Source organism: Apteryx mantelli, chromosome 16, assembly GCF_036417845.1.
Source record: "Apteryx mantelli isolate bAptMan1 chromosome 16, bAptMan1.hap1, whole genome shotgun sequence".
NCBI classification, from domain to species: domain Eukaryota; kingdom Metazoa; phylum Chordata; class Aves; order Apterygiformes; family Apterygidae; genus Apteryx; species Apteryx mantelli.
This window is the reverse complement of record NC_089993.1, coordinates 4,959,776-4,987,386: the sequence shown is the minus strand read 5'-3', so window position 1 is coordinate 4,987,386 and position 27,611 is coordinate 4,959,776. Positions and strand designations below refer to the sequence as shown.

Sequence of the window (27,611 nt, the reverse complement as noted above, 5' to 3'; positions counted from 1 at the left end):
CTGGAGGAAATCCCATCTTTTTATTACAGTTAACCCTTGTCCATAACAAGCTGTGACATCCTCTGGGAAAAGTATTGCAGAAAGCGTTACTCACTCAGGAGCTCCACTGCCAGCTTCGCCAAAGGCGCAAGACAGCTGCTGCGCTGCAGCCTTGCTGCTGCCTCGGGCGCCTGCGCCTTCACCCTAAAGTCATGAACTCCGCAGTACTGAGCTCAGTAACAGAAGTCCTTTTCATGTCAACAGCACAGGATCTGCCCAAGGACCAATTTCTTTCACCTGCCTGGGATCTGATTAACAAATATGCTAAAGCTGCTGCTGCTCAGGAATTCAAAGAAAACTCCCACTGTTCAGACTCAGGGTGGGGGTGGGTGGGTGGATTTTCAGAAATTTGTGAATGACATGAGCACGCAAGACTTGTTCAACAAGACCATTTCTTCTAAATCACTTGAAGACTTCTCAACCTCACCCTCCTTGACTGTCAGGGGCAGAGACTGCACACGAGGAAAAGGCAACAGGAAGCAGCAGAGGTGTGGCACAAGCATAATCCTTCTAATCCTGGCATTCATCCGCTCCACTAATGCCAGTGGCTGGGAAGCAGGAAGAGGTAATAAATGGGTTTCCTGGACTGGCCACCAACACTTTACTGTGCAAGTTCAAGGGAGAGCTCTTACCCTTTGACTCACGGCTAATCGGGATTAGTGCCACATGGCTTTGCTGTCAGCTCTAAGCAGAGATATGTCCAGGGTGGCACCCTCAGACAGGCAATCACGGCTCCAAACTCCAAGCCTAGCCGCTGCTCTTTCAAAGACAGTTGTCTATTTTCATGAATGACAACACTGACAAAAGCCTTCTCAGCATTTCATCACATAACTTGTGCAACAAAATCCCCTAGAGAAGTCACTGATTAGGTTATTGCTATTTGCTGTATGGTTTATATAGCCCAGGGCTTCGTTCACCCTCACACCTCTGTTTGTCAGTGGTGGCTACATAACAGCCCACCCGAAATCAAGGTTGCAGGATACTAGGGGTTGTGAGGACAGAGACAAAAGCAGTCCTGTCCTAATGTCTTCACAGTGCGGACCACAGAGACAAAGGCCAAAGCAGCTTGAAGGTCCCAAGGTGAGAAAGCACATCCCTGGGAGGAGAGCGCAGGTTGTGCGATGTACACCCTGTCCAACACACAGTTCAGCACTTTGTTGCAGAGTCTATATAACTGGGATTAGTGGGAGATGTCGGTAGTAGACAAAGTTTACCTTGCAAAGCTCAGTCTTAATCTATCCCCACATCCCTGGCTAATCCTCTGGGACCTTAGATGGAAATTACAGCACAGTTTGTGGATTCACAAGCAAGGCCAGTGCTTTGGCAGTGCATGGAGGAGCAAGGGCTTTCTGACTTGGGGCCACAAATTAGACGTGACCCGCAAATGTGTGAAAATGGACTGCCCTGCAAAGGGCTAACTAAGATGTGGTAAGAAAGCCCGTCTTTTCCCTTGGGCGGATGTAACCTTCATACCACAGGGATATGTGGTATCTTGCTGAAGATCATTTCACAGGACACTGGATCAGAGGCATTAACGCTATTTCTGATGATTCCTAAGGGAACTGTGAAGCTATGCTGTGGTTAAAGTTCACCCCTTTACCCCCTACCAAATCTTGCTGCCATCCCATCAGGAAAAGAGAGTAGGTCTATTCCACAAAAGTTAAGAACTGAGTACGCGACTCAGAGCATGAGGAGAAAATACAGCATGAAAAGGTAACGAAAAAGTGAAGCTTGGAGTAACAAATCTGACTTAATTACATCAGAAAGCAGTTTCCCAATCTGAACTGCAGGCAGTCTTAACGTGTGTAAAATACCTGGAGTTGCCTTGTACGTTACAAGCATTATTAATTGACTGTTTTTCACAATAAAAAAAACATCCTGTGTTTCCGGGGACCATTCATTTCCTTCATAAAGGAATGTTATCTGCAATGAAACCCACTGGATGCAAGTCTGATGAGATCTTTGAGGGAGAGTAAAGACAATGCTGCAAATGAACCACAGGCAGAGAGCAGAAAAAGTGTTGTCTCCCATTTCTAATCCTCTGACTGCCTTAGCAAAGAATTTCGCTACTATGAACAAACCAACATGGACATAATTACTGCCCATTAATTAGTTAATGCCCATGAGTAAGCCAGGCTGCTGCCTTCCCTCAGTCCTAGTGGGTTGAGTCTTATTATCACATCATTAGATTCCACTATAACGGTATAAACACTGATCAAAATTAATTTCATCATCTTCAGCACTGAGGAGCTGAGGCTATAAGCGTTTGTCACCTACACAAACAGAACAATGAAGCAAGACTCTTACCTGAGACAGTGAGCTCTGGCAGGCAAGTGTCTGGTGACAAAGGCGGCACAGGAAAGAGATTTTCGTGCCTATTCTAGAAAAACAAGACAAAATGACGCAAAAATTGCTGAGCAGAATCCGATGGTGTAATATAGGGAAGAAAATAGAGAAGTTCAAGAGACACCAACCCAGTTGTCCCACAGAGTCACCCTTGCATAAAGAAAAAAGGCACCATGCACACCTCCTGTGCAGATGGGCCAAAAGAGACTCCAGGGATTTCTCTAAACTCTTGGCACAGGTCCATTCCCGAGTCTTTTTAAAATCCCATCGCACACAGCAAACTCAATTCTGTAACTGTAATTGAGAGTCAAGGATGAATTTGACCTTGTGCGTTTTCTCCACAGAGATTTTCTCTAAAGCCCTGCATCCAAAACATCAGTGAGGTCCTGATTCAGATCAGGACCAGTTGCATTATTTTTCTAAAACACTAGCAGAATGAGCACAACAGGAAGCTGCGAGAAAGTGCCCGCACTTTCTTGAACGCCAGATCTTGGCTAAATTACAAGTAAGAGGAAAAAGAGTGACAGTGTGGATAAGCTGAGGATCACTGAGACAGTACTTCCATAGCTAGCAATTTATATGCAGATAGAGACCTGGGATTGGTGCTGAGCATTTACAGGCACAGGCAGTGTAAGAGTCTGAACACATTCCCTAATGTGGAAGCCTAGATCTTATTAAAAGTTATATCTTCTAATGGGAGAAAAGGAGAAATTTAATTCCATCCAGCAGTATAATTTCATGTAGGTGCTCAAAATTATACAGGCACACATTCTGCTGAATGATACAGGATCTAACTATAGTATTCTGCTATATATGCAGGCTCAGGTTGACTTCATAAGCACACCTCCAGCCAGGTACCCCCAGAGAAGACATGTATTTGGCATCTTTGCAAGTCCATGTCTCCAGAGGCTCTGGAGAGAGACTTTTCGTGAATTAGGTTTGTATGAAAGGAATCTCCACCTAGCCTTCCCTAAAGGAAGTTTAGGTGGCAAAGGGCAGCAGTTACACCAGGCATTGCAATAATCCAAGACAGAAATGACAAATACAATCCAGCCACGGGCCTAAATTATTATGAAAGGTGTGGAGTTAAATCTCACCTCACCATGCACAGTTCAAGCACTTGCCTCTGCAAATATAGCATAGAGCTAGGCCTCACAAGGGAATAAACCTGTCTTATCATTAGGATAGTGAAGAACAGAAGTAGACTGCTTAAGAATGTTGTGGATTCATCCTCACCAGAGGTCTTTAAGAACAAGAATTGTTCCTGCCTTTGGGTAGGGGACTAGATCAGACAGACTCTTGAGATCCCTTCCAGCTCTGTGATTGGTGTTGAATGAGATGTAAGTAGCTATGTGCAGAAGGGGTTTTTCCAATCTGAGACTTCTGAAACAAGTCTGAATGCAGGCCCTGGAGATAAAACTCCTGTCATTACCTCCACAGATCCTTTGCCATCTCAAACCCAAGACAGAATGAACAATATTTCAGATATAAAAATACCTGGCTCTAAACAAGAGTAAACATGGCCATGTAAATCAACATTACAGACCTTCCATAGTCCGGAAGGACCACCACAGAGTCCCTAAAAAGAGGGTTTTCTGATCAATGAAGGAGATCACAGTATTGGTGTCTGTAGTCTTAGATATGAACTTCAGCCTACCTCTGGGGACCTCACATGGACCTTCAATCTGCAGGAGCTTAGACCATTTCCCACAGCCTTTGGAGGCGGCGACTGGTTGTTGTTATGAACTGACAGTCCGGGATGTAACCGTCCCCTTCCAGGAATAAAGGCCACTTCTATGTTTCCCTCATGTCTTAAACAACAAATACAGAACATTTTATTAATGAAAAAAAGCACAATTTACATTTTCAGAACTTTTATGTCAGTGTTTTTTTCTCCAGGATAATCTCACTTAAACCCATGTAATCTACACCAGTGGAGCAAGATCTCTACCAGATGTGTTGCTTATTTGAACTTAACTTCCATTGCAGAGTTCTTACTGGGGATGTTCACAAGGACCAAATATTGGGAAGGTCTGGATTACACTTCTGGATGATTCATGCATTCAGATTCCCTCATCTGACCACCTATAAGAACCATCTTGAACCATCATTCAAGACTAACATGCCTGATGCTTCTTGAAACCAAAAATTGGTATGACATGAAGAGTCTCTGCCTAAGACTCAACAGCATCATAGCAACAGCACCATGACGATGATGATAGGAAACATGATACATGCCTACCTGAATTTGGTTTTTGCAATTATTTTTCTGGCCTCTTCATATGTGCTGCCCACCAAAGAATCTTTATTGATAGCAATTAGTTGGTCACCAGGATGGAGCCGACCATCCTAAACAAGGAGGGAGAAAGTCAGAGGAATGGAAAGGAATGTCCCTCTGCCCAAAGTTTTCTTCTGCAATACAAGTCTCCATTAGTCCATGCAGTCTATTATTCATCTCTTCTTAGAAAAGCTGCTTCAGAACAGCTACAACTTCTAGGAGAGGCTCCCATTGCAAAGTCACTGATGGTTTCCCCACTGACTTACCTTGTAACAGTCACCATCTGGCATAAGCTCTTGAACATAAATCATGGGGCCATCAGGCCTGTTAGATCCACCACTGATTGTCAGCCCTAAGCCGGAGGACTTTGCTATAGAGATGCTCTGGATTCCCGATTCAATGGAGTAACTGCAAAGGACAGATGTTAGCAGGTGACTCAAGGGTGATCTGGTTTATTTCCCATGTCACTGAACAAACTCTGCCTGATTTTCATTCTGAGTATGATCCTTCTAACTTCTCCCAGCCTTTTCTCCCTCTGCATCTTTTCTTCCCCCCCATCTCAAAAAGAGGGGATAAGGACTCCGGTTTCTTGGCAGACATTGTTTAGCATTATAAATGTTTGGCTTGCATACTCACAAATGCTGAGGAATACTTGCTTTCATTTGGAAATTAAAGAGAAAAATAAAGGTTTAGCCAGTGTGTATTTGGCACCCTTGTTTCTGTAGCCAAAAGCATGCAAAAGATTGATGCGACTTTTATTCAAATCCAGCTACACTTGCCTAGATCACTAGACAGCATTCTACAGATTGGTCAACTATAGCAGCCCTTAGAAACAGGCAAAGTGAAGCTCAGGATACACATCTGAATTTGTCTCAGCCAAGGTTTGGACTCAAAACCTTGCAAGATACCATAAGACCTGAGCTCCTAAGCCTGTTTATAGCAATAACTACCACACTGATTTATTTCTATAGCACTAATACTAATGACTCACCCAGTCATGGCTCAAGGACACTGCACTGATTGGTACTGCATGGAGAAGTAACAAGGAAATCAAACACTACCCTCAAAGACCTTCCTGCTAAACAGGACCCAACAGGCCACCAAAACAGGGTCATGGCAGGTGGCTCTGTACGGGAAAGAAGAGGTAACAAAGTAAGAGAATTTGTAGGAGAGCAGAGACTTCACTGACCTACCCAAAGGCAGGTAAGACTGGATAGCATAACAGCAGAGGGAAGCTTCCAAGAAAGATTTGATGGGATTCTAAATGTGGATGAGAAGGTTTCCTCTCAAATGGGGCATGACACAGGACAAAGAGCAGCTGTGCTAGGAGTGTGAGCAAGGAAGTTACTGAGCTTCCATTAATGGCAGAGCAAATCCACATAGCAAAGGGTCAGGAACCCTTTCCCCTCATACCTGGCTGGTTGTACCTGGTATTTCTCTTTCACATGATATTTTGATAGCATCCACTCAAATAGTTTGCAGCTTCCAGTATCCTTTGTGTTATCTGATAACTTAGGGCAGAAGATGACCATGCATCCTGTACCTCACAATGACATTAGTGTGTAACCACTACCCTGTGCTTCTCAACAATACCATCAGCAATGGTCAGACACGACAGAGAAAGAGTAACCTACTGCCAGCACCCTTCCAAACTAGCAGCAGACCCCTGGGAAAGCCACCAGGTTATTTGGAGCAAAGGGGCTTTATTAATAGACTATGCATCTTAATCTTATGAAAAACGTCTCCAAAATAAATATTCTGGGAAAATACAATAAGACATAGCATTAAAATGCTGCATCCAAATCAAAATATCAAATATTCTATCTGTGGAGAGACTGAATCATATTCAAGTCACATTGCTTAATGAGATGGGAGGACTTCAGATAGCATCGTGATGAGACACCACAGTCTAAGAATTACACATAATGAATGGAACAGCAGAGAGCAAAGATGCAGCAGCACCGAAAAACAGGTGGAAGCAGTTGAAGTTTTGTGCCTAGCTGTGCCCCTGTGAACAAGGAATGCTCACAGGGTCCATTTTGGGGCCTGCTGGGAAAGGCAAGGAGGGTGAAGCCTCCAGGTAAGAGATGGCATGGCAGCAAGGGCTGGTACCTACTTAACGCCTTCCAGCCAGATGCAGACATAGACCATGGCTGCACCTGGTCTAAATTATATCTCTGTAGCCTACTGCCAACACTCTGCACAGTCAGTGATTTCAAATGGCTCTTGTTTCTCCCAAGAAGAGATTACTCGGGCCTGGCTATTCTTTGGTATAGCTCCAACCTGAAGACACACTGAACATAGCTGAGTGTGGCAGTGCTGAATAAAGATCTGTCAGGCTAGGTCCCCTCTAGTCTAATTGCAGCATGAAGGGGGTTAATTGTGGAGCAAGGATGTCTAGTTTATCCAAACCAGCTGCCAAGCAGATGAGCTGGTCTCTGCTCTGTAAGGGTCTCTCACTTTATGCAAGCAGCTTAAACCTCTGGTGCCAAATATTTGTCCTCTGCAAATCCCTAATAAAGAGCTGATATTTAGCATGTGGCACTTGTTACCTGCCAAGAGGATTTAGTGTGTCTGCAGTAAGGCCTGATTCTCTTTACCAGTGACTTGACTTGTTTACACTAGCAAAGGAAGAGAAGCAGCAGCAGGCCCTGGGGACTAATGGTCTCAATTCCAAGACAATTAACACCCTTCAAGCTGTCCCTCTTGAGAAGGGCAGCCCCAAGCACCCTGGAGACTAGACTGCGTAGACAACAAGCTCTGCCTGTCCAAACCTCTGATCTTGTGAAATATGAAAGGGACAGATGACCACATGAACACATGTACTCTAGAAAGTGTTCTAGACACAAAAGGATGCAGTCTCTGTAGGCAACCTCTGTTTACACCAAAGCAAAGGGCAACTGAAGTGTTCGAATTTAGGGGGTAATGCTTGCACTCTTGTTGCACTGATGTAAATGTGTCAGGAGCAGGGCAATAGAAAATGTGGTCCAGAATCACCTTCTGAAAGCACCAGTGGCCTCACAGAAACATTAAGCTTGTGACATAGTTTAAAAAGATGATATGTACTGTCCTCTCAGATGGCTGTAAACTATGGCTTCTCCCAACTTTTAGAGGGGAAGAACTTGAACAATTATATATTTAACCACATTCCAAACATATTGACTGTCTAATGGGGGAGCTTTTCAGCTCTTGGGGCACTGTGATGCAAACACATTAACAGTAAGTCATTATGGTGATATAATGGTGTAGGAAACATAGGGTTAAACAAAGCAATCATTCAAACACTGGAAATATTTACTGGATCTGTTCCTCAACAACATTAGATATTCAGTGATCATCTTCACGACTGACCAATAGTCTGGAATACCTCCCTTTTTGCTGAGCACATATAGAAACTTCTTAAACAGCATACATTTTAGAAGAGGGTACTCTACACTTTATGAAAAATAAGGATCTGGAAGCCAAGCACTGAAACAGTCCAAAAAGCCACTATTTAGCTGCTCACTGAAACTGGTGACTAAAACCTTTGAAAATCATGATTGACACCTTGCCCAGGCTTTTGATAGCAGACCATAGTTATTACTCGATTATGAAAAAGTTGTACAAAAGAGTCAGGCCAGCAGACAGGCTGTGTTGGGTCTGCACTGTGTGATCATGTACGTACTGTGAGTGAGGAGAGTGTGCTGAGTTTCCGATGAATGGGCTGTGAGAATTTGCAGGGCTCAGTAGCAGTGGACTCTGAGAACGTGAGGAGGACCCCGAGGATGTACTTTCCAGATATCGACCTGAATAGCAAAGGCAGAATCAGTCCAGGTAATTCAAATATTCCAGTACCACCCTCTTACTCTATTCCACCACTGAGGGTTGACACAATTTGCATAGCTCTTTATTTGGATGAAAAACATGTGCTTGTTAAAGATATCAGTATATTCCTCATGTAGAGGACATTTTAACTCCTTGAGATAATCTCAGCTTTTGACTGTTATCTCTTTGCCAGTCTCACCTATCTCTTCCAAAAGGGGAAGGGTTGACAGTCTTTTGGTGGGATATACCAAGCCAGAGAGACACCTTTGCCCACGCACAAACATGATTTGATGTGCTGGCCAATGGCTTAGGTTAACATTGTTGTGCATCTCTGACCATTTCCTGATTTGCAGAAGAAAAATAATGATCATTCCCCACACTGAAATGCTTTGAAGCCATAGCAGAAAGCTGCATTTGCAGAGATATGCATTGTTCTAAAGTTACCAGTCCAGTATTACAGTTAAAGAGGAGTTCAGGGATCTGGAAAGCTGTTACGACTCCAATTCATTCTCCCTTATTCACCACAAGGAAGTCAGTTTGCTTGCTTGGCTTTTCTCATTTTGCACAGGCACTACTGGCCATACTCAGCTGCTCTGCATCCTGGGATGCATTGAAGTGCTTCTAATAATGACAAGCAGGACTTTGCTTCTTTCAAACCTCCACCCAAATACATACCACAGACAACAGTATCTTATCAAATCAAAATTCCCTCAAAATAGCACTGGGATAAAGAAAATTATCTTGGCAGAAGGATAAAGGGACTTCCAGTTTTCACACAGGGGCACATCAAGCTCTGGCAGCTGTGGTGCTGACACTGCACATCAGAGATCAGTACTCACTTCCACCATGCAGAACAGGAGAACTCCGTGCTGAGCCTGTATTGCTCTGAGAGCCAAACTTCTCCATCAGCCCAGAGAACTCTCTCCTGGAAACAAAGACACAATATAGTCTGCTGCTGCTCAAAACAATTTCCTACCTGATTGTAATGATAACAGTGCCTCTAATGGTTTTGACATACTAACCAAGTTTTAGAGGTCAGATTCTCTCCTGCAGTAGGGAGCAGACAGAAATTTGTCTTCCTAAGGATAGCCCCCCCTGAGATTTCAAGAGGTTGTTAAGGTTGATAGTCAACCTCATGGCAGTGCAGGATTCCTATGATGGGCTGGAACTTCTGTGTACTCACAAGGGACAATTCCCTGACCCAGGTGAGCTGCCTCTTGAAACACCCCTTCTCAGCCCCTCTTGCCCCTGCTACCCCTGAATGCCTTCTGCAACAGGGAAGGGGCATACAAAAGTTCCAGCCCATCACAGGAATCTTGCCCTGCCATGAGGTTGATTACTGATCCCCTGAAAAGTTAGCTCAGTGCTCAAATGCTTCCAGATTGAGTTTGACCACCTTATAACTGCCCAAACTTGTTGAGCCCCCAGTGAGCTGTAAATACCTGCACACAAGAGGTGCAGCGCTTCATGACCTTCCTTGTGCCAAATGAAATACATTGAGTTCTTAAACCATTAAGAACCACCATTAACCATATTTTACCAGCTCCCGCATCATTTCTCTAATCCCTCTTTGAGCTGCCATGAGAATCTTGCATCCGTTTTGAACAGTAGGCTTGGAAGGGGGATGCCATGTTCCGATATCAGTCTCACCCAGCTGTGCACAGACTTGTGGTCACTCTTTTACTCATCCCTTCTGTGCCAGCCTCCTTGGAAAATGAGGCTCCCAGGAGCGCAGTTCTTCTATGTCTGTGTATTCCTCTCCCTTCATAACCCAAACACTTCCTGACACATTCAGCCACTTCTGAGAGAGGAAGGCCTCAAAGAGGACTAATTCCTTACAGGTGTTGTTAAATAAGCAGCCAAGCAGGGGAGAGAGACTGTAAAAGTGTTGCTTCTGTGGCAATGGTAACAACATTAGCTGTTCGCTTTTAAGACATGAGGGAATCCACATGGGAAAAGTGCCCTCTATGCTACAGCCACAACAAAAGCCTAGTTATGAGCGGCAAGCTCTCACACTTGACAGTCAGTCAACCTCAAGACATAAATCTGTAGGAAACCAGACAAGGCAAAGTTTCCTCAGCAAGGAGACTGCTCTTGCATTGTTAGCACACCAACAGACAGATGTTTTGTATTATTGGCTAGATGAGAGTCAACAATATTAAATGGTGGATGAATCATCAGCTCCTTCAGTTCCTGCTGGAAATGCTCCCAGTAATTTTTGTCTTCCCATTAACAACCAGCTCATTAACAAACTTCAAAAAGTAATGTTTGCCTTATCTAATATTGCCATCAAATATGTGCCTTATTCATCCCATTTAATGCTAATTTTACATCCAAGTATCACATGACACTTACTGGAATGCCTTGGCAAGTCCAAATATTTTGTATCAATGCTGTTGTCTTTATCAACTAAACCCATGACCTTAAATAAAGACAACTTCTTTGTTCAGAAACCTCACCTTCTACAAAACTATTCCAGCTAGCACTTTCATAGTTTTAGACACTGAAGCTATTTGTAAAAGCACTGAGTAAGTGGAAGAACAATATACAAAGATCCAACAGCAATAGGACAGCTGCTTCCTGTCCTCTGGTTTCCTTGGCTTAAGCATTGGACGGATCCTATCCTAACAGATTTTTTCCAATATTCCAGTAAAACTTTTCTCTTTATAGAGGTTATTCAGAATCCCATTTCAGTGGTAACTTATGCATTCACAGACCTATCCCTCTATGACCTCTTGTAATGAGGGGTCTAATTTGCTGGAATTTGATTAGCAGTATGAGCTAATATATTATTTCCAGTGATTACCTAGCCATCAGCAGGTGGGTTGTTGTTTTGGGCTGGGCATTTTTTTGGTCCCCTGTTGTTACATGTTCCTCAGATGATAATTCAACAGAGCAAGGAAAAGGTTACGAACTAAAAACAATGAGATAAAAAAATCTCAGTAAATGGAAATGCAGCTAGTCAAGCAGCTCTTATGTTCTTTATGCAATGCAAATCCAATCACCAGTCAGGGCTGTCAAGCTATTTGTTATAAACAAGGGTAAGTATGATTTGGGCATTCTCTGTTGTTGTTTACTTCGTGTCATTAAGTTCATCCACAAAGTGAAAAAGTATTTATTGTTATTTGCTCAGGAGCCTGGACAAAGAGCTTTGAGCCTACAGGCGCTTTGCAAACTGTCCAGCCCATCCTTTTGCTACAGGGATGGTGTGACCAACTGGCAAGTCACAAACAACCATCTTGGCTCAGTTGGGGCTCGCAGTATTGACCAACAAAGCAGGAGCCAAGGACAAAATACATGACTAATTTGAAGTACGTGCTTATCCCAGCAACAAGCAACAATTTCTCATATGAACCTCCCAAGAATCAATTTTGTCCTCAGCATTGTGTTTGGAGGAATTTTTAAGTGGGCAGATATTACCCAAACATTACTGATTAATGAACAACGACCCTAGAGGAATGCTAACAAATCTTTCTTTATGCTTTCAGATGCTAAAAGACTTCAAAATTCTTCTTTAATATTTAAAATGTGACCTTATTAAAATATCCCAAATTGTCAGGTCTCTGCAGGGCTAAATGCTCAGCTTTACTTCAAACATTTTTTGTGATGTTGTAATAGGTGGAAAGTTCATTTTAACAACCACTTCTCCAGCTATTTTTCATTAAGATACAGAAATCTAAGGGTCTGGAGGATCCCTGTAATGAAGCTCAGGTTTGCTTCAGCTAGACCCATGGAGCGGAGGCAGAGTTTGCCAGCAGCAGCCAGCTGTAGGCTGACTTTGCTCCAGACTAAGCAGGAGGGGGTCAATCTTTCTGCAGAACATTGTTGTTTTATCTCATAATACCTTTTTGGCCTGCCCTTTTGTTCTCGGGAGAACAAAGAGTGAATCCTACAAAGGTTATGTGGCAGCACAGTGTCTGGAAGCCTCAACCTCTGCACTGCAGATGGGGGAGAAAGAGCAGTCTGTGACACAAGATAAATTAATAGCTTGTTTCAATAAACAAAACCTGCAGGTCAGTGGGAACTGTAAACCCTAAGCACTGCAAGCCACATGCAAACAGCAGTCATCCCAGAAGCTGATTTTCTCACACACCCAGTACTCTCAACTACAGCATTACTGCCTCTCTTTGGGTAGGTCTACACTTGAGGCACTGCAGCTCCATGCCCAGAGCCCGACCCCAGCTCTGGCAGCAGAATTGCCTGGAAACGGGGCTGCACTCACCTGGCAGAGTCAGAGCTAGCTCACGCCGTGCTACCACTGAGCTCTCTAGCCCCGGCTATACTGGGCAGTACATCAGGCCATTGCTAGGGTTTGTTTTTTTGTAAATGCCTAGGAAGCAGTGATTACGTGTACATCTCTGCTTTTGTTTAAAAGGATACATGTTTTTCCTCAAAGAGCAGCCTATGATCCTGAAATACCTGAGGCTTGCAGGATTCAGCCCCAGCACAAGTCTAAGTTTAGCACTAAGTGCTCAGAGACACAATCAAATGACTGAAGCTAGCTCCTAGGTATTGCCTGAGCCACCGCCACTGTCACACAAATGGAAGGTAATTCAGCACTTTTGGCTCACAATAAAAAGGGACCATCTTGCATTTGCACCAGGCTAAGTGCGGACTTCAGTAACAGCCTCTCTGCTAATTCCTGGATATTGATCAACACAGGAGGCTTTAGCATGTGTGAGCCTGCCCTGCCCACTTGCCAATACTGCGGGGGGGGGGGGGGGGGAAGGGGGTAAAAAGAAAAAATAGGAAACTGGGGAGAGATTAGAAAAGTAATGTGCGAATTAAAGATGCAGCACAGAAAGAAAGCAAGATGTCCCTGACACACCTTCAGGTCTGTCCTCCATGGTCACTCACTAAGAACAAAATCCACTCACTCTGCTTGTCCTCTGCAAATGTTCAAGAACACACAAGCAACAGCATGGAGATCACAGATTTAGCACCGAAACCAAAACAAGAAGAAATAACCCCACACCACAGCCTTGCAAATGGTTACCATACTGGGAAATATGGAAATACAGGGAAACCCTGTCCCTTGGCAGGAACAGAGGGAAGGTTGTAATGGTGTCATTCAGTCAACTGTGTCATGATGCTAGAGATGCCTTTTGTAATGAAGGCTGAGTGAAAGAAAGCAGCCTTATTCGCTGTTTCCTGGATTTTAGTTTTGATTGGATGTAAGTTTGTGTAATTTGGAAATTGTTCATGGTAAAGAATGCAGTACATTTACCCGAAAGCAGACTACTACTTTTCTTATTTCTTCTGATGCAGGTCTTAATACAACAATAAGTTTTCACCAAGGTGACTATGCATACTGTACGCAGAGATGCACTGAAATAGCATTTTATCCTGCAAGTACAAGGAGGTAAAGCACAAACAGGCTTTCTCTCAATGATAAACCTGAAAGACTAGGATGATATCTATGCAACTTATAGAAACAAGGAACTATTGCAACTTGCAGGCTGAGAACGAATAAACAATAATTACACACATGCAGTAAGTTTATCCTCATTAGCTAGAGATGAGCACAGACAAAATCAGATCCAAATATCTTCCAAATCTGGCACATTAAGCTCTAAACCTGAATTTTCTGCTTCAGACCCTAGCATTACTGTAGTTCTCTGCAGCATGTCTGATGTGACAAGCTGAAAGCATGCATCTTATACACACTGGGACTAAGTTCTATTAACAGCACAGGCAATTTGGGCCTGTAATTAACTTCAAGAACAAATAATAGCATTTAAGTCAAATTCACCTAAGGGCAGCCACAACAAAATGCTACTCAACTGAGTCACTGGGAAAACTGGCAAGCAGGTTGAATGTTCTTTCAAATCCAGAGCCATCACATTTCTCCCTCCAGAGTACCCAATATCACAGCTACATGTTCTGGATTTATGAAGAAAACCTGCATGCAAACATCTGCAAATAGACAGACTGATTTATGCATCTCCTAGCGTGATTCCTTTGGCTTGCATGTCACATGAGCTACTTTGCTAGACTGTATGAAGGTACAAGACTGCTCTCGCTTCATTTGAGTTAATGGTGCAGCAGCTCCATGGATATCACTTCCATTACTGACATTCTCTGAGAAGTCAGAAGGGAAGAGGATAATTGTCCCATGTCTGTCATAGCAACAGCTTCCTGAAGGGTCCCTTCGTACGAGCACCACGCTGACATTAACACCTGGGCTCAGAGGAAGACATCCTGAGAAGATCAGTTTTTCACTCCACCCATTCGAAGGTGACAAGATGGCAAAGCCAACGCCAATTTGTTTGGACTGCCAATAGGATAGTCCTGCCTTGCTTCTTATTCACACCAGGGCAATTTTAGGCTGAGAGGGCAATGCAAAAGGCCTTAGAGTAAATGAGAATCAGGCTCTCCTCATTGCCCACAAGTGGCCAAGTCCCTCCTCACTTAAAACCCAGCCAGCAAAGTGCTGCTGGCCACAACTACATCCATGCCAGCAGGCACTCCTGACCCTCCCAGGGACAGAGGGCTGTCTGCTTGGCTGAGCTCAAGGACATTGTTAAAAGATAATATGGAATCAAAAAAAAAAATCTAATAGGAAAAAAAAAAGTAAAAAGCAGAAAAATCCTTCCCCCTCTTCCATAGCTCTTAATCCAGGAGATATGTATTTGTGTATTAAACATATTGTGAGATGATTATGTAAGTGAAATCTCTGCAAATCTTTAAAAAAAATATTAAACTGATTACTTCCCCACTCTCCCTCTGAGTAACCTTTTGCAGATTTAACAGATAACCAATAGCAAATGGCGGCCAAATAAATTGTTTAAAGTTTGGTTGCCCTCACTGTCTCCAGCCGATCACTTTACAACAATCTATATCTCACGGTGATTGGAGGCTCTGTTGACAGATGCACAAAGGAGCTGTAGCTGCAGACAAAGCCACGCATGCATGTATTTTAAGAAACATCTGCTGCAATTTAAGATATTAAGAGGCATGTTGAGATGCCTGAAAAGCTTGGAACAGTTAAACGTGGTAAAGGCAGAAAACCTGCTTTGGGGGCACTGCCTGAGAAACAAAATGTTTCCACAAGGAAAATGGGTAAGTCCTGCTTCTGATCAGCCCCTGTGGGGGTTTCCAGGGAGTTGCTCAGAAAAGGAAATCCAGCCCCCTCGTGGCATCCGGTTCTGATCACAGCCCCGCACAGCAGACAGTGCAAGAAGCCCACTACTATTTCCTCACCTAAAGCAAGGAAAACTGTTCACAAATGGGATGACTGCAGCACGGAGAACCGCAGTGATCTGTGCAAGTTTACTCAGACCAAAACAGCCAAATTCCCAAGTCTCATTTGGATGATTTAATCACTTCACTCAGTGCTTCCTCAGCAGCTGACTCAGGAACTCGCAGGTTACTGTAATAATTTGAGATGTTATTTTTCCTTGAAGGGCAGAATAGAACTAGCTAAAACCATTAATGCCAGATACTTCTCTCAACAGAATATAACTGCATCAAAATTAGCCTTATCTCTTTCATTACAATGCTCTCACTGTTCTGCCAAGGCAATAATGTTCCATAGCCATTGATGGATAATGAATGAAACCATCATCTCCAATCCTATGGGGTTGTGGGAATATTGAACAAACGAATGTCTGATCTTAAGCCACCCACGTTCAGTGCAAACCTCTGTCCCACCAACCTCCGCAGGCCTCTGTGCCAGCCCTCTGAGTTGCAAGCCACCACTACACAATGCGGTGCCTGTTGGTCTGGCATTCTGGCGTAGAGCTGATTTTTCCTTTGCAGCCTTGTTCTGTCTCTGCTTATCAGGAAGCAGCCATCAGACCAAGTCCTGTTGCCTCTCATGCCTGGAAACCACTAGCTTTTGCAGTCATTTTGCATATGGGCTCTGTGCAATGAGCAGTTTTGCTCTGGATTTCACACTTAGCATAAGCTCAATTTCAGACCCTGGCTGCCTGCCCACAGCTGCCCTCTACCTTAACCCACTCTATTTTCAGTGGTTCCTGGTGCACCTTCCAGACATGTATTTTTATTCAGAAGGGACAGGATGCTGCAGTACATTGCATCAAATACCCCAGAAGATATAAACTGAATACAGTTAAAGGATCTCACTAATCCTGCAGCTTGGTTTCTATAATCCTCTCCTCTCTCATGATAACCTCTTTGTCTCACACTCAGCTTAAATCTAGCCAGGACAGAACTGAACTCTTTCCTTCTCCTTTCAAATCCTCCAACTATCTCTAGAGAAAGCAAGATTTTCCAGGAAGCAGCTGGTGGAGAGGTTTCAGGGAGAATCTGACCTTCCTCTCTGGGAGAAAGGAATTCTGTGGGGAAGGTAGCACTCTAATTTCTAAAGTCCTTCCTAGGCCTTGAAATTTGGAAACACATCCAGGTGAAAGACCACCTTAGCACAATGTATCTACCTGGAAAGGAAAGGGATGATCCTGCTGTCCCTGTAGGTCTTGATCCAAATCGCTCTGCAGGATGTGATAAACCATAGGCATCTCAACACCACATGCCACAGTGTGGAAGGGGCCTCCCCATTGCCTGTGACAGACAACCCAGCGGCGATGCTAGTGCTGCCTGGGGACAGCTCTCACACTGTGGCTAAAGAAATGCGTGTGAAAATCTGCTTAGCGCCTGGATCCTCCACGGACCTGATGAGTTGGCTGGGTTGTGAGCTAGGTCTGCAGCTGGGAGACAGTGACTTTGTTTCTGTTCCCGTTACAACTTCAGAATGTTTCCACTGTTTTAGAGTTAATGAAGACCTTTGGCCACCTTCACAGGCTTTGACTGTGTAAACTGCAGTTCCCGTCCCAAGTGTTGGTAGTGGAAAAGGAGACTGGGAACTGAACAAAAATAGCATCTATGCACATGAAGAGAAGAGAGGGCACATGGCTCTAACACAGCCACAGCCAGAGAGAGAATGAGCCTGGTTAGTTTAATGGCAGTCCAGCCGCAATTGGTGCCAACAAGTCCCACGATTCCCCTTAAGTGTATGACACCACCTTACCTGGCATCATCATCTCTGGCTATAAGAAGGCGCATGTGGCTGGTGGCAGATGCTGTTCTGAGGATATCCACAGCCCTGCAAGAAGACAGGCAAGAAAAAGACTGTTTGTAACATGTCAACACTGGGTTACAGCAATGCACCACCAAGCTCATTCACTGGCATGTCAAAGCTCACGTCAAACTCAGCAGTGAGCCATGTCCTGGGCAAACCCTAAACAGCAGCCAAATGACTTTTTTTGAGGGAAAGGCCTCTGGCAGACCAAATATCTGTTAAACAGCCTTGATTCCCTTGCCTGGCAGCAGGGTTGGAGGGAAGCTAAGTCACTGCCTGATTTTCCCACTTCTACCCTAACTTAGAAGTTCCTGATAATAAAGCAAACCCAGAATATGTTCATGCCAGCAGGCAAATACCTCCCAGCACACCTCTTCCCTCTGAAGGCTCCTTCTCAGAGACATCCACTGCTTCCAGGTTCAAAATACATGTATCCCAGTCAGAGTCAGAGGCAAAGCAGTGGAGGTCCACTGGCCAGACAGAGCATCCCTGCCTGACACAGCCCCTGTAGCTGCAGAAATGTAATAGCGAACATCCTCTACCAAAAAGAGCAGGTTCTAGGGATCTGGGAGCAGGAGAAGCTCCTTGTGTTGCTTTCTAAAGATCCATCCAGCTGTGGCACTTTAAGAGCGACATGCAGAAGTGCAAGGCAACCAGTGGTTTAGCATAATATTTAAAGGAAAACTGGTGTCCCAAAAGCGTAATGCTCATCTAGATCAATTAACTATATTCTTGGCACTGAGACAAGGGGCTGAATTGCAGCTCTGGAAGGAATCCCCTGAGCGCAGCAGCACTACTGGGCTTATGTATTGGCTAATCTCTTGTGTGGCTGTGAGCAGAGGGGCTTGCTGGGAAACAGCAGCAGATGGAGTGGGGGTCCTATAAGCCAAAGGGGAATAGCTATAAGCACTCCTCTACAGCAGTTCAGGGCTGCGGTGTGGCTCCTGATGAGACATTAAACACTACTGCAAAGTCAAGTAGCTTGCAGAAATACTCCAGTGAGTGTCCAGAATTGAAAAGCACAGAGATGATATAAAGCATGAAGTCCCCTCCCTACCCCAGCACAGTGCTGGGCTGGAACAGTAACTCAGTTTTGTGCAATGTCTACATATTCTTACAGTGCTGAGCATGGAAAGCTAGAAGATATTGAGAAGATGACTATTTCTGCAAGGAAAGCTGAGGATAGATTCAGTCAGCATTCCAGAGCCATATATGAATTTTTCATAATACAGTTTGGGTTCCCTGGTCTATTTTTATATAGAAACTTTTCATTCTGTAATAGTCCCATAACACAGCTGGCTCTTGGGAACAGTGCTGGATGCAGAAACCCTTTGTTTACATTAGGGCATGGACAAAGCAACGCACTGGTGCTCTTCATGCAACCCACAGCCTATAACCACTTCACAGAATTATACAAACCCAACAGGAATGCAAAGTCTCTGTTTGGATATGGTACCTCTCACTTGTAATTCCAATTAGGGAATCTCCATTGACCTCCAGGATCTGGTCTCCTGGTTGCAGGCGACCTAGGAAAGAAAACTAATGAATAGAAACTGCAGAAAATACAGCTAGAAGGGACTTGAAGAGGTTGGGAAGTCCCTCCCTTTACCAAAGACAGGCTGAAATATGCCTAGGTCATTCCTGAGAGATGCTTATCCAACCTGTTTTTCAAGATGTCCACAGATGAAGTTTCTACAGCCTCCCTAAACAATTTGTGTCATTGGCACAGTGCTTCCTATGCTGTAGGAAGGTATGACAGCAAATACAAAAAAATGCAGTAAAGCTTTTACTTGATTTAATTTTTGAGGTCAGGTAGAAAACCCATGAGTTTCACCTCCACCTGTTCTGGATTTATTTTTCTTTATTAGATGAACAAATGATGTTGTAACATTTGAAAAATCTTTTTGGCTTAAGTCATAAAAGCTCAGCTCTGCAGACCCTTGCCTAATACCGACTTATCTGAAGTTCAGAATGAAATCAATGGTGCAGGCCAGATCAGAGCAGAGTTTGCAAAAGGATCTCAGGTCATTTTCAGGCTACACACAATTAACACCACTTGGGAAAAAAGAGGTATCATAAAATGGAGAGATCTTTCTGAAGCATGGATGTATCTTGGTTTAAACATAGTGAAGTAATCGTCTAAATGCCCTAGAATCCAGATGGAAGGCGGCTGTCAGACATTACAATGACTCCCCACTGCTAGAAAACCTGGGAGGAAATGTCTCAAGTGTCCAGTAACGCAATGTATAAAATAAGTACGCTCTTTTCTGGCTTTTCTCAAGTTGCAATATTCTCCACCATGTTTAACTCACCATCAGCATAAGCAACACCTCCTGGTAGGATCCTCTTGACATAAACTCCATATTCTTCTCCTGTGAGCTCCTTGATACCACCAATTACCTTAATACCTACAGAGAGAGAAATTACCCTATTACACAAAGGCATGAACAAGCGTAGTTTCCATGGGAGAGTGCTATTCTGGGCCATCTCAGAGGGAAGCAACCTCCCACACAATTCCAAGACGTCACAACAACAGTGTGTGAGGGCAGTCTCTGACATCCCTTCTTTTTATTCCACAGATTTCACAAAGCACAGAAACACAACTGAGGAATGTACACTTGGGATGGCATCACCTCCTTATGTTTTCAAGTGTATGGGTAAACTGTGCAAAAAGGTGATTACAGACATTTGTTCAAGCATGACCATCAGAATCACTAATGTGCCTTAACTGTTTTATTAGCTTCTTTTAGACATAACCAGTTCTTGAATCTATGACTTGTTTTCGAAAGCATTTGTGGGATATCCTGCATATCATCTGCACTAAACAAGCAGCAGCAACGCACTCGCATCTGAAAGGAGCTCTGGCAGCAAGTGAAGCAGCAGAAACAACGGGATGTGGCCAGTGACATGACACAAAGGCTAAAAGCATCTAATAGCATCTGTTCAAAACAACAACTATAAAAAGTTTCCAAGAAATGTATAGGCAAAGAATGTGCACCTTCCATCAACCAGAAAATTCATCATCTGCAGTGAAATCAGTCACTGACGGGGAAGAATTCAACTCAGTCACCAGCTATGGCTGCTTCAGCCTGTGCTCATGTCTCTGATGAAACCAATGAAATCCTGTCATAGGAAACATTGCTGTGGACAAGAGTATTTCCTGAGAGCCAGGAGTCAGGATGCAGCGATTTTTAGTGCTCTGCTACTCTGAAAAACCCTACATTGCCACAGGACAACTGGGGCTCTGTAACACCATCCATTGGAAGTGGTGCCTGAGACAAACTAAAACCTCCAAAGCAGCGTACGTCTGTATAATGCTAAATTAGCCTTTTCAGACAGACCCTCTTTCTCATCACAACAACGTGGAAATACAGCAAGCTCCTGTCCAGTAAACTTGCAGTAGCCCACAGTCCCTCGGTGCAAAGGTGAAGTGCAAGTATAAGCAACTGATGCTTTGAGACATCTTTGCTAGGGGCTACCAGCACTGTGCATTCACCGCTCCAAATGCTCCGACTCTCCGTAGCTGACGGGACTACGGTGCACTCGTTTTCTCATTGCAGCGCAGAATTACATAAGCTATCTGGCAGGAAAAGGCTGAGGAGACTTACTTGCCAGGGGCTCATTAAATCCTGCTTCCATGATCCAGGCTGTGGACAGTAGGATTAAAAAGCCTGGCTTTAATTAACAAATCTTCCCAGAGACCCGCTGATCAGACATTTTGCTGTTCTGAACATGAGGCAAGAATGAGGGCACCCTGAGGACAAGCAGCACCACAGAAAGCAGTAGATCCACTGAGAAAGGGTCACTTCCAGCACTGCCTGCTTCAAGCCAGATAACTTTCTCCCCTGACAGCTCCCTTGAACTTTTAAATCACTAAACATCTTCACAGGACACTGGAAAGTACGGGTAGCGACCTCAGTGTCACACTAAGGAGGAGAAAATGGTGTTTCTGAAGGCCCCACAGAGACTCAGCAACACCATTCCCACCAGAGTGACTTCTCTGATGGTCTATAAAAACTGCAGGCCAGCTGTGTGCTCAGGTGTACTCAGAAGTCTGACTTGTCCCTTTCCCTAGAGGTCAGAAGTGTCCCAGGTGAAGATTTAGTCTCTCAAGACACCACACATTAAAATTGGAATTAAAACCAGATTGCCATAATTTTTTCATTTCATTCATGTACACACCAGTCCCTTGCTTCTTTTCCCAAACACAAAAACCCAATGCCATCCCAGTGATGGTATTGCATTCCTGCAATATTGCATTCCTGTACAATATTTTGATGCAATCAAACACCAACATTCTTCTCCGCTGCAGTCTTAAAAATTCCACTCAAATTTGAAACACAGTCCAGAAGAAGTACCTTTTCAGGCCATTGCAAATTGAATTCTCACATCCTGGTTTGGGACTAATGGAGCACATGGCTGTCACTGTGCCCTTTGGGCAGGAGTAGAGATGATGAACCACTGGTAGTGCCATATTCCCAATCTGATACCATGTCAAGTATGTGTTTGCAAGTGTCACCAGTAATGAATTCATTGCAGATTATCTGGTAGTGCACAGAGATTATTTTAATGGCTTATCACTTTTTTTTAAGCTAAAAGGGACTATTACTGTAAGAGTTTCAAGAAATAACAGGAATTGCATTGTGCAGAACACTAAGAACTGGCTGGGTGAGGTGACTGTGGAGACGGGACACGTGGTAACCAGGAGTACCGGAACAGCTGAACACCTTGAGCTTCACTGAGCAGGACTGGCCTGGCACATCTGGCACGTTAGGTACTTTTGGACTCCAGAGGATGATAGCAGTTGCATCCCCATTAGCACCTGAAGGCAGATGAAACTTCCTAGGAGTGACAGAAGCTAAAACAAACTCAGTCTGCTCATCACCAAAGATCCTCAGCTATAAATCCACTCAGCCAGTTTTTGGCAGTATCCGGCAGTGGACTCCTGACAGAGCTGGGGTGGCTGGTGGTGGACTTTATGCCATAAGCAGGTGTGAGATATGCTCACGTAAGTCAAACGTGAAGAGAGACCTGGACGAGAAACCCTGTGGGGCAGACACTGAGACCAGGGACATGTTTAGGAAGCTCCTGGCAAGGGGATATTCCAACTCTACAGACAGGGATCTCACAGAGGCAAAGTCACAGCATTTCCTGAGGGGAGGGAGGACACTAGAAGTTATATTTAAGCCAGTGTGATGACTCAAAAAGAAGTTATACATCTTTCTACACACCTAAAGTAATTAGAAATTATAAAATCCATGAGACATCGTGTAAGATTTGGATCTCAAAATAATTGCAACTATAATATCACATACCAACGCAATGAGACCTGTTTGTGACAGAGAGGGTGGCTTCTGCAGGCTCCTCTCTCTAGGTATCAAAAGCAGTAATGACTCATTTCCCTTTTGTGTCCGCAAGTCAATTGTTATAATGGCTTAATATAGCTGAAGTATCTACTCCTCCTTTATCCCCAACAATGTCAGTAGAAAATCCGATCTTGTTAACTAAACTCAGTGATTACCCACAGCATTACTCCCAGACACACTCAAACTTTGAAAGGGGAAAACTGACTTTGAATTCTCTTGTTGGCAAACAAACCTGCCCTCTGCCTCCCTCTCCCTGCCACCCACCCGGCCCTCCCACCCACATCGTTCTGGCAGCAGAGCTGGGAACCTGCAGCGCCGCAAACTGCCTGCCCCTCCTTGGTGCACTCTGCCCCTCCGCTGGAGTATTACACTAGGGATTCCCCATTAGGACATGAAAGAGTAGGAAGGAGTCATCCAATTCAAGGCCTCATCCAGACATGGGACATCTCACTTGTGCCACCAAATCTGAATCATCAAATTCTTGCATTGCTCAAGCCACAAGATTTCTAATCTCAAACATTTTACCATAGTAAAAAACACTAGTTCTGCATGGCTCAGAAGTCTACTTCTCTGCAGGGTTTTGCTCTGGTTATTGTTTGGAGCTTTTAGAGTTTGTGGTAGCATTCATGGGAGTTTCTGTATTTTATAAACACTTATTTCAACCAAATTTATATTTGGGACATGGTTTAGGTAAATAACAGTTCTTTAATTATCACAGCATCAAAGTCCCACCATAATGCTTATTAAGTCATACTTAGGACCAGATAATCTAGCCTATTTTGGATCTCTCTTTTTAATCTTTCCTTTCTGGCAAGGGTCCTGGAGTTGATGCTGTTGTCTCCAGGAGTTTCTCTTTTGCAGAATAAAGGTTTACAGGGGAATTCCAGATTGGATTGTAGTTTAGACTGACCTACACAGAGTTTGCATGAAATTCTTAATGATCCTTTAAATTTCTTTTCAAGAACCTTGAGCTGCACTGGGGCACTTAATCCTGCTCCCCCTAATGCCAGCGCCACAGTTCTCAACTTCTCAGGCCTATAATCTCACCTGCTCTTGGATCTCCATGCAGCTCTATATACCACGGGTCAAGGGGCATTCTGGCTAATCTGCTTGTTTAGCCTAACTGTAATCATCTCCGGTAGCTTTGAGGATGCTTGGCATCCAAGCAACAGATATGTGGCATGGTCCAGAGCCTCAGGACTAGCAGCAAGATCCAAAAGCCTCCTATTCCCAGCTTTGCCTCCCAATACAGTGCTGCTGGCATATTTGCATTTTGGGGCCATCTTCCCCATGCAAACTGAAGACCACAGTGGTCACTCAGCTTTGTAAACACTTCTCAGGACACTGCTAGAGGAGAGCTGATGCTTGGCTTTGGTCTGATCAAATCAAGTGTTCAATCAAGAGTGGTTCTGACCTGCTGTGGGTTTGTGTCCCAGTGCTGGCTCCATCAGCACTGTGCAGCTGTGCCTTGCTCCTCTCAATACACAGTGTGGAGAGGACTCCTGCTTTGCGTCCAAGCTAGTAATGTTCAATTACATTTCCCTTAATCCCTCTGTTGATCTTATAGTCCCTGCCAGGTTCTTCTGTCTGGACAAAGGGACAGATTGCAGGTGAATCACTCTGCCCTGTTCTAAGAGGATGAAGGTCAAGATAATGGGATCTCAGTGTTTCTGAGAAATACTTCTTAATCAGCACTTCCCTTTGATGGCTATTCTTTAATTCAAAGTTCAGGTTTAGGAGCCGCCAGGTAACCTCTTTGAACTTTTGCTGAGGTTCACATGTGGGTTTCCATTTAAAGCCACAGAGTAACAGACCTGGGGCCAAACGCTGACCTGCCATGCCAGCATGAAGTGGACTGATTCTACTTTAAAGAAACTATGCTAGAACAACACCAGGTTCTGAATGTAAGAAGCTAGCAGCAAACACAAAGGCTCACAGGTTCAAAGGTTCACAGAGGCTTCTTTTTTCTAGAACATATTGTGCACACTGCAGGACCAGCTAAAATCTATGGCAGATATGGAGCTTCTGCAAGGACTTCTCTGTGCTAGATTCCAAGTAGAGAAGGATGATTTTTGGAGGACTACTGCTTATTTTGGATCTTTCATGTCTCCTAAGAGTACTAAGAAAGCTGATGATGGCATTAGAAAAGCCCTAACATTACAGCCTACTACAGCATGTTGCAATATCTTGCAAAGCCCTTCCCTGCTTCTGGCCATAGAGCGGTGAAAAGAAAGAATATTGGGATCCAGCAAGGTGTCTCTCAATGGGATGCATCACCTGTGCATCTCTAAGTTGCAGCCTTCAGCAACAGCCTTGTCAGACTTGTGTCTCTTCCTTTAACAAGCTAATCTAATCCATCAGCTAAAATCCCATCAACTCAACCAAGTCTACCTCTGGAGATTAAAATACCACATTCACTGAGCAAAGAACTTACTCTGAACTCTCATATACCTCATGAATAAAACACAGGGGGAGAGATCCTACCAAAGCCATTCTTTGGCAGCAGAAATCCTATTTACCCAGTCCAAGAGTTAGAAACATAGTCAATAATTAACAAGTGTTCTTAGTTCTCAGAAAACGTAAACCCTAACTAATGTGTGAGCTTGTTTCTCTGATGAGTTTAAATATTCAGAATTAGCAGTTCCTAAACAGTCATCCAAGGAGCAGTGACCCTGCCAAGTGGTCCTCAGCTGTTCTCCCAGACTATCATCTACACTTGCAATTTTAATTTATTGATGAGAATGCATGGTGGACCCCGATAAATCCTGAGCACAGAAAGTGGTTCACGCACTACACACTTCTGGAGCAGCTGTTGTGGAGGATCTCAGTTTTGGCAAAGGCTGTGAAAGAGCATCTCTATTTATACTGCTGGATTTACAGAGGTCAAATGAGATAATACACCGGATCCTTTTGGCCCTAAATTTATGGATCTATCACTATTTCTCCCATTCTGATGGATATGACCATCTCATTTTTCTCTTCTTTAATGGGTAGAGCACTTTGAAAGGAAGTCTGACTCACTCTGGGTTCACACTCTTACCTGTGGATGAAACTTTCCAAACAGATTTTGTTTGCTCTAATACACCCAAGTCCACAGGAGAGCCATAGTGTGCTAGTTCCAGCCATCAGGAACTGCCTCCTGAAGGGGTGCTTCAGGCACAAAGCCTTGCCTATGGAGCAAAGCAGGAGCACTGGGCACGCAGCTCCTGTGATACTCCTTTGGGAAGTGCTTGGGATTCTCTTGAAGGGATTTTTTTTTTTTGGAAAGTCAAAAAGACTGAAAAATTCTGAAAAGACTTTTCCCCCTAATTTATTAAAATTCCTTGAGAGGAAATAAACAGGAATTTGTGATTTACTCTAAGCTGGCCCATTTTATGCCAGCTCAGGTGCCATCCATATGGCACTTAGGTGTCACACAATGTTACTTATAGCCACGCTGCTTTTGACAGCTCAGATTGGTATTCACATTAGTCAGCCTGGCTGCACTTCTTGACTGCTATCACTCTGAAACTGCAGCAATGGGAGGAATACACAGGCACAGAGCCCAGCACAGGTGTGGGTTCCTTTCCACCTCTCCTAGGACCTTCCAGCTCCCAGAAATCCTGCTCAAGGAAAGGGCCATCTTGCACTGAATTCTTGTGCAATTCTAAGCACTGCAACTGCTTGTAGTAAACACAGAATTAATCAGGACTTTGACCTTATTTTAACCTCCTTGCCATGAAAGCTGACAGAGGCTTGACCAGCAGGCAGGCACAAGAAGCAGTACTTCTGCGAGAAGTCAGACTTCAAATAGGAAGACGAAATCATGACATGGATGCTGGAAATTTGGGGGGCTTGTTCCAGTTTCCCCAGTGCACTAGGATGTCCCTTGCATAAAGGGGCACTACTCACCCAGCCCGTTTGCGCAGTCGTAGAAATCAAAACAATGCACAACTCGGTCCATTCCATATGGTCCCATGAGTGTCCTGGGAGAGAGAAGAGACACGTCTTTCACAGGCTAAAATAAAGAGATATACACACACGCACAAAAACCAAACATGCACACAAGCACTCCCTTCCCTCCTCTCTAGACTTGGAGAGGCACAGTCCCACATATTAAGCCCATGCTGGCAAAAAGCAACCCCCCCCCCCAGCTCCCTCCTCCAAATTTACACAAATCAATAAGAAATATGTGCAAAGATGGACATCATCTCCACCCAGCAAATCTGATGGACCTGTCTGATCTGTTACCCTGGATTAATGGGGCTGGACAGCTGTCCAGCTCCATATAAAAGGAGATCAGAGCTTGAACCAATATTCCAAGAATAAGCCAGTTTCACAAACACATGCAATCTGTGATGAAGAAAACAGGTGAGTCCATTTCCAAAGTTTTGTAACACATGCAAAATGCATGACAAGGAGAAAGAGACTATTCTTCTGCATCTCCATTTCTCTAGCAGAGGTGCTGGAAAAAATGGGATGCAAGTTTTGCTTCAAATCTTGTCAGACTAAGAGCGGAAGTTTTTCATCTCAGGCAAGCAAAGCTGGCAAAACAGGAGCTTAAGCCTTAGTTTCCTCCATGCCAAGTTAGTATCCCAACCACTACATGCTACTGTCTCTCCCTAAACGCTCACTGATGAGTGCTGGGAAAACAGGCTTGATTTTAGAGAGGTGTCACATGTTACCCAAACTACGTGTTCCTGAAGACACTGATCCACTCTGCCTCAGCTAGGCACTCTTGACTCCACTCCTGGGACTA

At 44.1% G+C, this 27,611-nt stretch overlaps 1 protein-coding gene across 1 annotated transcript in view; it reads right to left on the bottom strand.

The window, feature by feature from the left end:
* LOC106500004 (syntaxin-binding protein 4-like) overlaps nt 1-26,831 on the bottom strand; it is a 38,617-nt gene extending 11,786 nt beyond the window's left edge. The window contains exons 1-10 of the mRNA XM_013961669.2: nt 26,765-26,831; nt 19,820-19,915; nt 18,964-19,033; nt 17,457-17,531; nt 9,307-9,392; nt 8,328-8,448; nt 4,930-5,071; nt 4,628-4,734; nt 4,043-4,196; nt 2,347-2,419 (exon numbers count right to left, since the gene is read on the bottom strand). Of these exons, the coding sequence (XP_013817123.2) occupies nt 2,347-2,419; nt 4,043-4,196; nt 4,628-4,734; nt 4,930-5,071; nt 8,328-8,448; nt 9,307-9,392; nt 17,457-17,531; nt 18,964-19,033; nt 19,820-19,915; nt 26,765-26,831 (991 nt within the window). The remainder of the gene's footprint in view (nt 1-2,346; nt 2,420-4,042; nt 4,197-4,627; nt 4,735-4,929; nt 5,072-8,327; nt 8,449-9,306; nt 9,393-17,456; nt 17,532-18,963; nt 19,034-19,819; nt 19,916-26,764) is intronic.
* Nucleotides 26,832-27,611: the final 780 nt, after the last annotated feature.